Genomic DNA, 15,474 nt, shown 5'->3' on the forward strand with positions numbered 1-15,474 from the left:
AATGGCTTCCTCCGTTAGTGACCGTGAAGTGTCACATGGTGACGGTAACAGCATGGTTGACTTCCTTAGTAACGATGCAATAACGCATGGCCTCTCCCAACAACCATGTGAGGCAGTGTCTCCGTTTTCACGCATCTTTGGGCAAAGGATTAGAAAATAAAGGGGGCAGATTTGGGTTGCAGCTTCCTTTGGAAGGAAAAACTTTCAGCCCTATGGCAGGATTTCTGATAAGTAAATCTGAAAGAATCTGGGAGTGGGAGGAGGGAGTGTAAACTCTTCAAGGCTGCAGCCATCTCTTTAGAGTGTGTTTGTACAACGTTGGCACAATGGGGCCCTGACCTTGATTGGGCCGCTAGGCACCACATCATGATGATGATTGTCTCTTTGCATGATGGGATAGGGTCACTGGATTAGGCCAAAGATAGTGGGACCTTGCCTGCTGAGTCTTTATTCTGAATCTTTATGCTGTAGCTCACGAAAACTTATGCTCAAATAAATTTGTTAGTCTCTAAGGTACCACAGGTCCTCCTTTTCTTTATTCCTCTTACGCATCTGCATATGACTGCAGGCCTATCTCAATGCATAGAGACAGTACTTCACACCTGCTTTAGTTCGCTTATCTGCTTCCCCGTGGGCATGTTTCCAGAAGGATCACGCAACTCTTTCCTCTGGGTTTTTCCCTTCGCTAATGTTAACATCTCAGAGCAAAGTGTCTGGAATAACAAATGAAACCTGGATGTAAACCATTACAAATAGACCTATTTGCATAATATTCAAGTAATAGCTTAGCATCGAAACTGCATCCATTGCATCGAAGGTGTGAAACGAGGAACGTGGAATGGGGGTAGCCATTAAGTTAACGTTCTGACCGTTTGCCTAAATGCTCTCCATTGGGGGGAGAGTCAGAGGAACTGCACAAATCAGACTGGGTCCACTAAGTACATTCACTTAAGGTCTTTATAACAGACAGCTTAAATAAAAGAATAGCCAAGAATCTGGGCGGGTCTGAGCTGTACTAGCTAAAAGGGGGTTCGTTTTCCTTAATTGCAATACTGGCTGAGCCTTGGGTAGATTAATGACTCTAAATGCCACAGTAGAAACTGCCTAGGACCTGATCAGCCAAGTGGTCTGAGATTTTGGGGCTTTCTTTGTGTCTCACCAGCTGAAAACAAGACCTTGCCACGCTCCAGTTCCATGGCTGCTGGGCTCGAGAGGAATGGCAGGACAAGAGTGCAAGCCATTTTCTCTCATGCTGCTGGTGATAACACCACCCTCCTGAGCTTCAAGGATGGAGACCTCATCACGCTCCTGGTGCCAGAGGCCCGAGATGGATGGCACTACGGGGAGAGTGAGAAAACAAAAATGTGAGCGTCTGAGTGTCTGAACTCCCTAGAACTACAGATGCCATCAGCACCTAACTCTTAAAATCGGAGTGGCTGGCGCACCAAAATTGCTTAGCTGCTAGCCAGTTTTTCCTGGCATCCCATCGTGCCACTTGGTTACTGTGGGAGGTTGAAAATTCTGAGCAAGACGAAGTACCGGCTTTGCTGGCTGGTGTTTGGTAAAGCACCGACCTGTGGAGCAAGGCCAGGCTTTTGAGTGCTGGGACGACTGGGCTTTTCATCTTGACCCTTGATCCCCATTTCACTTCAGTGTCACACATGGGGGGCTGAGCGTGGGGCCATTGCTAACGGCAGAATCATGGAGTGCTTGTGCAGCACTATCTGTAATACCAGCAACCTTAAATAACCTCCTTCCAGCGCCACAGAGCCTCCCAATAAAGCAAACGCTCCAGATGGTCTTGGCAGAGATCTGACCTGGCTGGGACTGCTGCTGGGGCCAGCAGCCTGCTCCTAATGGCCCAGGAGTGAGAAGCAATTTTAGTCCAGCATACAAAACCTGGAATCTTACATTTAAAAAAAACCAGTCCTGTTGCCTGCAAAAGTCCTCCCACATTTACCCCGGGGGCAGAGAGGAGGGAGAATCTGAGAGGGGGTGTTCTAGGCAGGGAATGGGCCTCATTGAATAGTATTCCTAAGATCCAGAGTTTTTACCACACTTGACTTTATTGGTTTGCAGTGCGTGTAGCACCCCTAGAAAGCCATGATCTGAATGATGGTCTCTTCTGTCACAGTGTAATGTGGCATGTAGCCGGAGAGTAATGTTCATAGATTCCTCCCTCCGCACATCTCCGCCTGAGAGGCTAGGTTTGACTCTGTCTTGTGGCTCTGCCTTACAGGAGAGGCTGGTTCCCTTTCTCCTACACACGGGTTCTTGACAGCGACGGAAGCGACAGGCTGCATATGAGGTAAAAACACCCCTTTTAAAAAACATGCTGTCCCAGCTGCTGGTGCTGCGTGGTACCTGGTGACATTCCTTTGCGTCTGGGGAAAAGCTCCCAGCGCTGACCAGCGTGCGTATGGGGCCCAAGGCGGTGATGGACTGTGCTTTTCTCAGCTGTCGAGCCAGTCATATTATAGAAACGTCGTGAGATTTTCAGATGTTGTGTCTGTAGATGAGGAACCCAGAGAAATGCGCAGGGAAGTGAGACTCCTCACCAGACGTGCATTGTATCAGACCTGGTCATATGGTGCCGGAACAACCAAGGAAAAGGCTCAGGATGTCCTAGGAGGCACCGGGGATGGGGGGAGACTCTCTCTCCCTTAGGGGCATTGGGAGGCTTTCAGGTGATCAGCATAAAGGGCTTATGAGTTGGGTTCCATTACAGTGGTGCAGGGAGCTGAGGGGCAAATATAGACCAGGCGGGCTGGGCCAAAACACATGGCACCTCCCTCTGCCGGCTGTCCGACATAAGGGGAGTCTTTCCTGTGCTGTGGAGTGCATTGCAACCTGAATGAAACGGGGAGATTTATTTTCCAGTGGGCAGCAAGGTGGTGGTCAGGGCTTAATGCCAGCTTTGTGGAGAAATACAAAAGTCTTCATGAAATTCTCTCCGAGCTGGTCTCCATGCCTCAGTGGGGTTTAGCTGTGGATTCTGAGTGGTATCCATGGTGTCGGCTGCATTAGAAATGCCTTTAAAAGGATTACAGTGTGGGAGGTTGTGATTTCCCTGCCCATTACTGCTAAACAGAAGGGGAGCCCTGATACAGGGAAGGCTGAGAACCACTGGATTAGTGTTATCTGCTGGAGAAGTGACTGACTGTAGAGGAGAAACCAGCTCTCCCAGAAGAGCTTGGTGTACGCTCCAAAGCTTGTCTGTGTGTCTCTCTCTCACCAACAGAAGTGGGTCTAATAAAAGAGATTCTCACCTACCTTATCTCTCTAATTCCCTGGGCCCAACATGGCTACAGCAGCCCTGCATGTCTGCATAGAACTCGGTCACAATTGTGAATGATAAATAATTGCCACTGGTTAGTGAGCGTCTAGGATAAAATGTGCTACGTGACTTCGCTGTGCTCCCTGCTTGAGGCCCCCTGTGACACCTGGGCTGCTGCGCTAAATACATGGCTAGCACCAGTGCCACTGGGCAGGGTCCCAGGGGAGCCCAGCAATGGCAGGGCAAGCGTGGGTGGGTGGCGGTTGATTTTATTATTTTCCTGTTTGTAGCTTGCAACAAGGGAAAAGCAGCAGCACCGGCAACCTGCTGGATAAGGACGACATCGCCATCCCGCCGCCAGACTACGCCGTGTCCTCATCACGGGTCTTCCCCCCACAGCCTGTTGGCACTTTCAAACAGAGACCATACAGCATGGCAGTGCCTGCCTTCTCCCAGGTGAGGTGCTGGGAGCCCAGGGGGATGGGTAGCCCGTGGCTGCCGAGAGCAAGTACACGTTAATCACTTGGTCATTGCTGGCAGCTGGGGAGCAGCTCGCTCCGGGGGAGAGCTGCATGGAGAGCAGGCGTTCTGGAGTATGGCGGGGCGGGGTGGGGCGGGGGAGAGTTATACTGAGCAGCCCTTGAGTGCAGTGAGAAATGGCTCTAACAGCAGCGGTGTGACTTGTGGGGGTAGGGGGCGAAGCTGTCGCGTTAGCGCATGTTGCTGCCCTCCATCAGTCGTGTGTTTTCCCTTGGGGATGCGGGAGTTGTACCCGATGGTTTCCGTTCACAATAGACACTCCTGGGCGCTTTTGAAAATTTCACCAAGTCCCATTTTCATACATGACTTGGGAGCCTAAATACTATTGACTTTTGATGAGCCTTTGGCTCCCATGGGCCAGATTTTTAAAGGTATTTAGGTGCTGAACTTCTATTGAAATAATGGGAATTAGGCACCTAAATACCATTAAAAATCTGGCCCCAAGTCACTTTTCAAAATGGGGCCTAGGCTCCTAACTCATTTAGGCCCTCTTGGACATTGTTGTTCTGGCCTTAACTAAATAAGGGGCATGGTTGCATTTGGCGAAAACACTTGGGGAAGGGTTTTAAAAAACAAACAAACCCCAAAAGCATCAACACAGCCTTTCTCCTACCCCCATCTTCAGGCAGCTTCAGGCTGTTGAATCCCCATTTAATGTAGCAAATCAGACAATGATTTCCAGACTCCTTCCTGCAGCCGCTGTGGGTCACTATATTAATCCAGGGCAGTGTTCCTGCATGCCTTTAGCTCTGCTCTAGGTACGAGCACCTGCCTCAACCTGTTGGCTTGCTCTCATTGGCTGTTCAGATGTGCCCACAAAGGATGGGCATGTGGAATGCCGGTCCGCTGGGAAGCGGGAATGCACGAAACCAGGGAACGTAGGGAGTGCAGCCCCAAGGAGACAACCTGTGCCAGTATTCTCCCCGTACTGAACAGAGTGGCCTTCCCTGGGTTCTGTAATGTGCAGCAGTGAGTGGGATGAGAGTTTTACTTACTGGCGTCTGTGCGGCCCTCGTACTGGTGGGAGCCCTGGCTGTTGCACCATGAAGAGTGGAAGTAAATGTGCTGAACTCTGGGAGGGTTTTAATTTTATTTTAAATGTTTTACTTTGATGTTGGCCTATTGCAAATGAATGAAGGTTACTCTCCAACAGGCCTGTGTTCATTATTTATAGGACTACCTTATGCCCTATGGTTGTGCAATTAAAGAATACTCCCGTGGCCTGTGCCAACTGCCATCTGCTCACTACAAGCCTTACACTAGGTCAACTGTAAGTCCAAACGAAAGCGATGTTTCCATTGGGGTTTACCAGCCTTGGCTGTTTTTGCCAGATTCTTCGTAGCTTACTCAGGGCTCCATGATCTTTCTCCTTCCAGTCCCTCTCTGAGGGGAACTAAAAAACTCTCCCTTCAAAACTTACAGTGGGAGAGGAAAGCCAAAGTGACTGGAGAAGATGAGCCAATTGGCTGACTTGGAGAAGATGGGTGAGACGCACAGAATGGCACAAAATGGCAGCATAAACTCCCAATCGACAACACTCGCTGCTTCCATGAGAGCCTCCCACCAGAAATGAGTTCCTCACGGGTCGTATCCATAGATTTTTTTTTTTTTTTTTTTTTTTTTTTGAGGTGAAGAAAGCCCCTAGGGCTCCAGCCCAGCCCCACCCGAGACCAGCAGTTACATTAGCAAGGGGCTCTGACAAGAGCTTTAAAGAACTCCTGAGATGAGTAAGTTGATCCTTTGTCCTTGCTGGACAGAGCAGCATGAGACCACGTAGGGTTGTGAGGCAGGAAATTCTAGGCGGGGAGTTGGGGTTGGTATTTGTAGTCAAGAGGTAACTAGGCAGAATGGCCGCATCAGGCCAGGGACACAGGGCAGGGTTTTGACTTGAGAAAAACCAACCTCTCGGTTCAGAACCACCCTCCCCCAGCTTCCTGGGCCGTGTCTGAATTACCGTGGGTCCTGAGCACTGACATGCCCAGCAGGCCCCGCAAACCGACTAAAAAATAATCATTCTGTTACTTGACTGGAACAGACGAGAAGCAAGCATTGACGTTCAGTAGATCTGAGGCTGGCTCCAGCATGGGGCCACGCAGCGCCAGCTGCCACAGCCAGACTGCAAGTCCCAGGATGGGCCAAGCTTCCCAAGTCTGAAATCTGCCCCTTCTTGAGGCAGTGAGCAGGGGACTGGCCTGTTCACTCCTGGAGCTTGCGAAGGGCTATGCCCAAGCTGGGAAACAGCCCTACTTCTGTGTCTGCAGCTGACGCAGAGTGGGGGAACAGCCTCACATCTTGCTAGCTGGAGCCAGGTGAGCTGAACGAGGAACTGGCTCTTTGAGGGGTGTTTGGCGAGGAGAGAGATTTGTATCAAAAGTGTGTTCCCGGACTGGCCAGAGCCTGCTTCTCAGATCCCAGGGACCTGGGTAGCAGGTGCAGGACTCATTGGTCTTGACTCATAACCCAGAGCTACTGCAGTCTCCTCTGCCGGCCCCCCTTCTCCCGCTGCCCGGATCCTGGCACCCTGCATGGAATGGCCAGGGTGCCCTGCACCAGAGTGTCCCATCCATCTCTTCCACAGAAGGCTGTAGGCTGCCGCTTTCTGTCCTCCCCGGCCACCCACAGCATCATGCTATTCAGTACCAGTCCAAGCAGCCGACAGCCCGCAGCGCTGCAATTTCTGGTGGGATTCGGTTACGAGAGAAACACGTTTTTCACAGACCATGTCACCAGTGTGTGCCTAACTTCTTCTTTTGTCCCTTTCAAAGTGCGTGTGACGCTCCTTGATAGCTACGGGATCTCTGCAGCAAGGTGGAGCTGGACAGCAGGAGCTAGATTCCCTCTGCCTTTGCTGTAACCCACCTTGTGTAAAGTTACACGCTCTGCAGAGAAGAGTGTCACTTTACTCCATGATGCATTAAACCTCATTTAAATCACCTTCATCACTATCCACTGTCTAATACCCAGATGCTTCGGCTCTGAGCCTGAAAGCCATCGGGGCCCAGTGCATTTGCTTCTGTTCTTGTGTCCTTCCAGTGCCATCTAATGGCAAAGCCTGTCTCTCTGCCGTCTCACGGTTGGTTTCTCTTTTTCTCCCTTAGGGTCTTGAGGACTATGGGACGAGAGGTGGAAGCAGGTAAGCCTCTCTATTTCACATCGTGTTCAATAAAGTGAATCGTAATGTTTAGAGTGCTGGATACAGTAAACAACGCTGCAGTATCCCTTGGCAGGATGCATTCTGGGAGGTGGGCAAACATTGGCACTCAGGCGGTGCAAGTAGGTGATGCTAGATGTGGCAGTTTAGAAGTATACAGAGTTAATGATGGAGTTAGATAATCAATCTGAATTTGTCATCTCTGAGCGTGGGGCGACCAAGAGTCTCTTAGAGTCCAAACGTATCTCGCTTGTCGGCCTGTTCCAAGGACAGCTGTGGCCTCTCCCAGGGTCACTACTTGGCTCAGAGACTCTGGATCAGATGAGGAGTTCTCATTTCTCAAAAGCAGGCTAAGCTGAAGGGAACATCAGCACAGCCAACTTCTCACATGCCACTGGTTCAAACTGGGGCAGCCTTACTCTAGGAACGTCCAGTATCTTCTCTTGGTACTTTCCCCTCTCGAAACTCACTCCACTCTCTCACCCCGATGGGGACTCAGCCCAAACTAGAACAGAATGGGAAGGTCTGTCTCCAAAATGCAGCCCTCCTGCCTGCGTTCGGAACGCTCTTGTTGCTAGAGGAAATGCAGCCTCTTGCCCTGGGATTGGGGTTCGTTAGTTTGAGCCCTGCATTGGTGGGAGGACCTGAAATATTTCTAAATAAAAATAGAAGAAACCTCCCACTTTTTTGTCATGTTGTGAGTGAAATGGCAACTAGTTGTGATGAGTAGGATCTGAACCTGAACGCCAGGGCTGCATGTGGTTCCTCTCCCTCACTGGGGAACACCCAGAGAAGTCAAGCATGGAGCAGCTGCAGGAGTTGCACCGAGAGCTCTCGAGATGGTTCGCTTTAAGCAAAAGCGTATTGCGCTCTGTGTTCTCAGCCCCCTGCTTTAGGGAAGTTGTAGGGTAAAGTGAGGACTAACCTGAGCTCCAGAAAAGGGATACTGCATTGCAATAAGCTTGTTGTTGTCCATCTGACGCTCTTTGCAGTGAAGTGCAGTCTGGCAGTCTTCCTGTGCTTTCTATTCCACAGTGGCAATGGCACTTTGGTATCAACTGTCTGAGGACACCTGACTAGAAATGGCAACTGCTGCTTTGAAGAGCTTTCTGCTTCTTTCCCTCTTTTCTTTTCTCCTTTTATACTTCTTCTTAGTTTGGATTTTTAACTCTTGTGATCATCCAAGGAAACCATGGTGCTGCTACCTTCCCCTCCCTGATGTTTACAATGCCCTTGTTTTGTGAAGCCTTTCAGAGCGGAAACTGCCAAACTGTGTGTGCTAATTTTTGGAGCAGCCTGGATGCAGTTTACAGTTACTGGGCAGAACCAGTTTTTGTACTTTGTGAATGTTCAAAGATGCACTATCCCTTTTCTGAGGCTTAACATGAGCCACACTGTATTAACAAAATGGAAGAAACCATTTCCAACACTGAACAAATACGCATGGCCTATGGTATACGTACTGTTACTTTAACTATCTTTTCCACTTCATTCAGATGCCAGTTTCCTGTTTGTAAGGGGAAGGCAGGTGTAGACGCCAGAGAGGTTTGGTCATTTCCCTCTCTGGGTGGCATCCACTTTAACTCAACCAAACTTTACAAGGTTGCTTTAAGAAAAGTGGATAGTGCCGAGGTTTAGACCTCAGATAGAAATAGTTGGTTCTTGGTGGGGGTTGGACAGTTACTCTGCTCCATCTAATTAAACCACCAGGGCTGACTCAACCAGCATTGTTGGAAGGTTCATTCTTTCTTTTGTTGTATATTTTGTAGCGAGGTATTGTTACCTCACGCTCGTGCTCTGGGGGATAAATCATGGTATTATGCAGCTTGCCAGAGCAATCCAAAGACTTTTTGCATTTTGAAATTGGACTTTAAAAAAACAACTGTGTTTTGGTTTGGTTTTTCTTGGGGTGGTGTGGAGGGGAGAAGAATTCCAGTGTTTAACTTCCTAAATCCTGTCAATCTTCTTTGTGTGTCTTGATAACTTCAGAGACAAACACGGTAGGATTGGAATTAATGGCTACTGGTATTGCTTCTTCAATCACTGAGTGCGGAGAAGTCAGTAAGTGGCTCACACCCAGAGTACAGACTTAACCCTTTCAGTTCCGGTGAAAGTCTTCTTCATTGCAAAGCTGTACACACTTCCTCTTTCTGTGATTTTTAAAACCTCTTTACATGCCTGTTTACTAGGACATTGCTGGCAATATACACATACACACATATATACACACACACACACACAGAGAAAAGGGTTTTTTTTGTTTGTTTTCTATAATAGACTATGGGCATATGTAGTAAGAACCTCCTGTGTTGATGTCATAATTTTGCTAAAGATTTTTAATCCAGGATATTCCGTGCTAAATGAATGAATGTAGAAAATTAGCAAAACTTGTATGAAGATTGTAAAGTGCTGAAAACCTTTTTTAAAAGCTGAAGAGAAATGTGCCCTGTACTGAGTTATTGTTTGAATAAAAGTTTTATTTATTGCATTGAGTTGGGCCTTGGTGGTTTTTTCAGCTTTCCTACCTATATCACTGACCAATCACCAAACTGCCTCTGCCATATTTTTTTCCCATTCCCCATGATATTGGAGGGCCAGAAAATGACTTTTCTCCTTGCCCAGTTTCTCTGGTCAGTTTTCAGGTCTGGCAGCTTGCATTAAAGTCCATTGCTGAATGAAAGCAGCTGCAACAGTGTTTAAATGCATAGTCCCGATGCTAAGCCAGTGTCTTGATTTGTCTTGAAAGACTCGCTGTTGCAGGTGAATGGCTTGCTGATCTCCGGTACAGGATAAACCTAGAATTAGTTGCTTTGCAATATGGCTTGTGTGTAATACCACAAAACCAAATGCAGCTCTTTCCAAACTGCATTTGGGTGTCACTCAGGAGGTTTGAATGCTGTTAACTGAAAGTAAATGGTCCTATTTTTTTTTTCCCTCTGCAAACTTAAATGAAGGGGAAAGTCTGAGTTCTGAGAAGAGTCCAGTGCAGGGTGGGAATGCTGCAGGGTAACTTTCCCATGGCTGACATGTAGAGGATCTAACTTAATTGTAATCTTCACGAGGGGGTTGTGATGAGGAAGGGTTTGTGTTTTAAGTGCTGTATCAGTGATAATTATTAATAACAAATACAACTTTTTCTTTTTTGCATCCTGTGTCTCAAGAAGCATGTTAACCCAGCCAGTAACATCTCCTGCGAGTGGAGCAAATCCCAGGGGAGCAGCCGGCTCCCAGCCTAGCTTCTCTCTCCTTAACCAAATACCCTTTTTATTTCTCACTAAGGCTCCTGTGTGCGTATTAAACACATCCTACAAACTGCCTTTTGTTTCCATTACAGCCCCGATGTTGAAGTGGCCAGGTTTTGATGTCCCTGACTAGTTAGTAAGTTCACAGTTTTATGTGCCAAACCCCTCGTTCTTGCAGTGCTATGTACTGACTGGCCCGAAGCCGGGGGCTCAGCACCATACTAATGAACTGATGAGGGAGGGAGAAAAATGGGTCATTGATGGTCACAGTGAGCAGATCAATCAGTGCAAACACTGGACGGGCACTGACTTGTCCTTCACCAATGTCCATGGCCAGGCAATGCCAGTCAGTTCAGAGCACAGCTCCTCACTTGCACCCGAACCCATTGGTGGAAGCTTCTCTGCCTCCCTGGGGCTCCTGAAATGGATTCCTATTCCTACACTGTCATTCCGTATAAAGCTCCATGTGCCCGTTTCTCTAGCCACACCTATATCTGCACGGCTCGATGCATAGTGCCTGCCCCATCTCCACCCCCTCCCTCCCTCCCGCACTGCTGGGGCAGGGCAGGTGCAGCATTCTGGTTTCATGCTTCCATGTCTGGGCAATGAGCATCATTGGCCTATTCCTGCTTTTTAGAATTCTCCCCTTTAAGTAATGACCCGCCTTGGTTTCAGGTTTTCAGTGAATCCCAGCGTCTGCTGCTGTCACTGGGTCACGTTGACTTTCACCGCATCAGACGCACCTCCGGTGATTGGCACTTTATTGCTGTTTTGCACGGTCTTTTCCCCGGCGTCTGACATGTAGGGTTAGAAAACCTACATTATCAGTAGTTAAATAATAGGTGGTTTGGGGGTGGTCATAGCGTTAATGTTCATTGCCCTCCACTCTGCAGAGCTGCGGGTCAGCATTGTGACCATTAGTTTGGTAGCCTCCATCTAGTCCTGGATGCCTGATTGGTGGCCTTTTGTTCAGCAGTCGCCAAGGCCTGTTGTATTGGTGGGTCCTGGAGGCTAGCAGTGAGCAGCATTGGCGGGAGGGCAGGGGAGGTTTCCTTGCATAGCACCTGCTGGTTTAGGCCTCTTCCAGGAGCTCCACTCTCACCCCAGATACCTTTTTGTACTTCCCCCTCCTAATCCTGAAGTTGTTTTTTGAGTCTGAGATTTGGGGAGGGGGGCGGGTGCTGCAGGCTCTGATCCACCTCTCTGCTTTGCCAGAACAAAGAGAGTTAAATAATCCCTGGTGAGTCAGTAAGTCACCTTTTCATTTCTTTCATGTGAAATCAATTCTCCAGCATCCTAGGAAAAACGTAAACTGAGAATCTGCATAAATTAGGTGGGAAACGAATCGCTTTGGCTTGAAAACAGGGAGTTTAATCTTCTCGCCGGAAACCAAGCCACGATGTGAAGCGGAGAGCTGGTGCTGCAGCAGGCAGCTGGGCCTTGGGGAGAGGAGCGATTACCCTTCCCGTAGCACTGCTGGGAGGCCGAGCCACTGTTCCTGGGTTAGTGCTGGGGGCTGACGCTCTGGATTTTAAACAGAGACTTCGTACTAGTAGTTTGCTGGCCAGCCAGGCCCCTACCCTGCTCTCGGGCCCAGGGAGCACTGGGGCAGCTGCTGCCTCATGTGTTTGCTTGGTGAGTGTGGGGGTAACCCAGAGAATCACAGTGAGAAAAGGAGGGCCAGATCCCTGCTCCTATAGCCTCCTCCCCACCCCTCTGTATTTCTCCGCCTTAATCAAACTGTTCTGGCCTGGGTTTCCTGAACCCCACCCCCCTACACACACGCACTCCAGCCCACCTGACCCCTCTGGGGACCGTTCAGGATGCTTCTCCTTAGGTTACATTTTGCTAGACCGAGTGTTTCGAGATACTGAGGGCATGCAGGGAGCCACAGTGAAACCCTGGAGCACCGGCTTTAAAAGGGGGGGAGGAGCAGAGGACCAGCACCACAGAAAGGCTCCAGCTCTTGCTTTGCAGCCAGGCTGGGAGTGTTACCGAGCAAGACCTTAAGGGGACCCTCCAAGGCTCCTTGTCTGCAGCCAGGGCCTCTGGGCACAGAAGTGCAGCCCTCAGAGCTGAGAGGAGTTGCAATTCACAGGCAGCAACTCAACATTCAGATACTCCGAAAGTAAGCTCCTTAAAGATCCCTCCCCCTCCACCAGGAACCTCTCTGGTGGCTTCATGCTGAGCGGTCTCTGTGCCCCAGTGAGAGACGCTGCTCCTGGGTGCCTCACCGCTCCAGCAGCCCTAGGAGATTGAAGGCAGCATTTGCTCTTTAGCAAGTAACTGCTGAGCCTAAAATTGTTGAACTGTGCCAAGTTTTAACCTCACTTGTGCTTTTCCCCCCATGTTTGCCTCACCCAGCCTGTCAAACAAGAATAGGATCTCTGGTCAACACCCTCAGCACCATGTACGGGTACATCTACACCATGGGGGGAAACCCCATAGCAGCCTCTCTTAGCACCCAGGTGTACAGCTGCAAGCTCCCGCTACGGCCCTAAAACTAGCTGAGGAGATGTTCCAGCTCGGGCTCTGAAGCCTGCGGGGAAGGGTGGGGGCAGACCTTCTTGGCCCATGGGCTCAGCAGCGGGGACTAGTCAATTTGCAGAGTGGAAGGGAGAAGAGCCCTGGTCTGGAACAGGGAACAAGTGGCAGGACAGAGCTGGTTGGGGGTGGGGGGGGTGCAGCTGCATGCAAAGAGCTCCTTGGAGCTGCCCTAGCATTTACATCCTAAAGTGCATCCCAAACCTGTCAGCCTCTGGCAGCCCTGCACATACCCAAGAAGTGCGGCCACCTGGTGTGGGAAGCAGCCCATGGGGGTCTGTGAACTGCAGTAGTTTCTCTTCATCCCCTCAGAGCTGTACGTTGTCCTCCACCCAGGCATGCTTCAGTGGGAGTTGTCCTGACCTTCTCTTTGATTTCCCCCCACCCCCCACTGGTGCCAAAGGGGTTGGAAGCCAAAGGGTGTAATAAAGTAGGGGAGCAGCCTGTCCTCTTGGGGGAGGGTCTCCTGGATTAGCCTGAGTGGCCTTGCCTTTAGGGGGGCAGGAGCAGGAATGACCCAAGGTAGAGGGTTCAGTTGAGGTCAGCATCTCCTGAGCAAGCGGGCAGGAGGTGTGGCTGTTCTCTCCGCTCCTTGGGTGGTGGTCAGCTAGTTGCATTCCTGACGGATCCTACCCAGCCATGACTCGTGTCTCCTCTAAGCCTGGTAGGAGAATGTGTTTGATGCTGTCTGTCTGCAGAGCTGTTGTCAGTAATGTACTGTGGTGTAGGATTCCCATTCCCCCCCCCCCGGGGTGGTCTGCAAATACTGACTGGCTCAGGGGCAGGAGCAGACAAAGGCCCTGAGATGGGGCAGGTGGGGCCCCGAGGACGCTTCCTTTTTCCTTGAGGGTATTTTTGTGCTGCTGTTTTCAGAGCTAATCTGTATTTTGCTTTATTAATCTCCTATGCTCTTTCCTAGTGCTGGCCAGGCTGAGGAGCCATCCAGGGGGAAAATGGTCCAGGCTAAGGGCCCCCTCCCCCGTGCTCTGGCTGACTCCTCTCCTCCACCTGCTTCTCTGCACAGACTCCTCAGCCTGTTCAGGGGGTGCCCAGAGCTGATGCAGTTGGGGGAGTGAGCTGAAAATCCCAGGTGGGGGGTCTCCAGAGCTCCAGGAAGGGGAGGCCTGCTGAGGGCATGAGCACCCTGCTTAGTTATCAAGTAGTTGCAAGGTCAATACAAGTGCCAGGGGTTAATAAATCAGGATCATGAATACGCATCGGCCAGCCCGCTGTGCGTATAAGATGTAATACACAGCATTTGTGTCTTTGAAGCGTTAACTAAGCTGCGTTTCTTTTGTGTGGCTAAAGGACTGTAACTGGAATGTCTTTGTTTAAATGTCTGGTCTGACCAAATTTAAGGTGTCTCCTTTCATACCACCTCCCCTTGCAAATCTCAGCTCAGCTGCATGCTCAGCTCAGCTGATGTGAAACTCCTTCAGATCACGTGCCAAGATAAATCAGTGAGCTTCCTCCAGCTGGCTTGTCTGGGTGGAAACCACCATCCTTCCTGCTGCAATGAGGCTTAGTTGAGCTCTGACTACCCTCCAAGCATCTGTCCTGTGCACAGTGATAACTAGCTGCGGTACAGACTCCTCAATCTCCTAAATTTCCTCTCTGCCATCACAACTGTCACACTCCTGGGGGCTGAGATCAGGTAGAATGTCACTGTAATCCCTCAGCTTCTCTGTTAAAGGAACATGGGTCTGTACTTCCAGGAGTCCTGATCCTAATGCATGGAAGGGGTCATTGGTTGGTGTTTGGGGCTTCCCCCAGCTCCCTGGAATCTGAAGGAGAGGGGGTTTCAGCCTTTAGGGTTTTAAAAATAGCCTGGACAAGTAGGAGTATCATAGGAACCAATCCTGCACTCCCCAGATCACCTCAAAACTTTTCTGTCTCTAAATGCTGAGAGGAGCTTCCCTCTCCCAAGTACAAACCCCCCATGCTAGAAATCTCTGTGACAATCCAGCGCTGTAGCGTTAGCCCTAAGGGGTTTTTCTTGTTCGAGGAAGCAGAATAAGTCCATTCACCCATTTCTTAAAGAAGTGCCACCCAGTGGGTGAGCGAGGTGAGGCGGAAAGAACCTGCCATGCTGGGACTCGGTATGTTCTGCTCACACACTGTGTGCGGTTAGGTTTCGAATACACTAAAAGCAAAGCCAGCCAGGCAGGAGCGTGTGCCCAGCCTGTCACCTGCTGCAGTGTTTGCTGCTCTCAAAGCCCACGCAGCCTAGGGAAAGCTGTGTGCGCCTCACCAGGTTGTCTCTCTTGCTGTCCTGTTGTCCTATTGTACTAGCTGTCCTGCTCAGTGGATACACTCCTCCCCCCGCTGACCTGTGCCTTCCTGTCTCTCTGCAGAAATCCTTTTGCCAACATCCAGCTGAAACCAACAGTGACCAACGACAGGTCAGCTCCCTTCATCAGCTGATCCCTGGGATTGCTGGAGCCAGCAAGCACCTCCCGCCTGCACTGCTGTATCTGACCCACTATAGCCTCCTTGTTTGCAAGTCTGTCTTTCCAGAACTTTATGTTTAGGCTGCATTTACACCTGCTACTGCTGCGTGGAAGCCAATGGCTAAAGCTGGTGTTTTGATGGAGTCTCCTCTAGAGCCAGTGTATTCAGCGCAAGGGGGTTAAACTCTGTTACCGTTCGTTCCAGGTGTGGAAGGAACAGCAGTCCCGGCCCTGGATTCCCAGCCTGTATCTTCCCACCCTGTTCGGTTC

At 50.0% G+C, this 15,474-nt stretch overlaps 1 protein-coding gene across 5 annotated transcripts in view; it reads left to right on the forward strand.

Moving 5' to 3' along the window:
* The window catches only part of BAIAP2 (BAR/IMD domain containing adaptor protein 2), a 70,253-nt gene extending 54,996 nt beyond the window's left edge, over nucleotides 1-15,257 (forward strand). For 2 of the 5 annotated variants that reach the window (XM_077833189.1, XM_077833188.1), the window contains exons 9-13: nucleotides 1,163-1,364; nucleotides 2,240-2,308; nucleotides 3,568-3,733; nucleotides 6,916-6,950; nucleotides 8,004-8,034. In XM_077833189.1, coding sequence (XP_077689315.1) covers nucleotides 1,163-1,364; nucleotides 2,240-2,308; nucleotides 3,568-3,733; nucleotides 6,916-6,950; nucleotides 8,004-8,034 — 503 coding nt within the window. Of the gene's footprint in view, nucleotides 1-1,162; nucleotides 1,365-2,239; nucleotides 2,309-3,567; nucleotides 3,734-6,915; nucleotides 6,951-8,003; nucleotides 8,035-8,957; nucleotides 9,016-10,302; nucleotides 10,347-15,108 lie in introns of those variants that run through there. The other 3 variants (XM_077833187.1, XM_077833185.1, XM_077833186.1) reach the window with 3 other exon arrangements.
* The last annotated feature ends 217 nt before the right edge of the window (nucleotides 15,258-15,474 follow it).

The sequence above is a fragment of the Eretmochelys imbricata genome, chromosome 14 (genome assembly GCF_965152235.1).
Source record: "Eretmochelys imbricata isolate rEreImb1 chromosome 14, rEreImb1.hap1, whole genome shotgun sequence".
In the NCBI taxonomy this organism is placed as follows: Eukaryota; Metazoa; Chordata; order Testudines; family Cheloniidae; genus Eretmochelys; species Eretmochelys imbricata.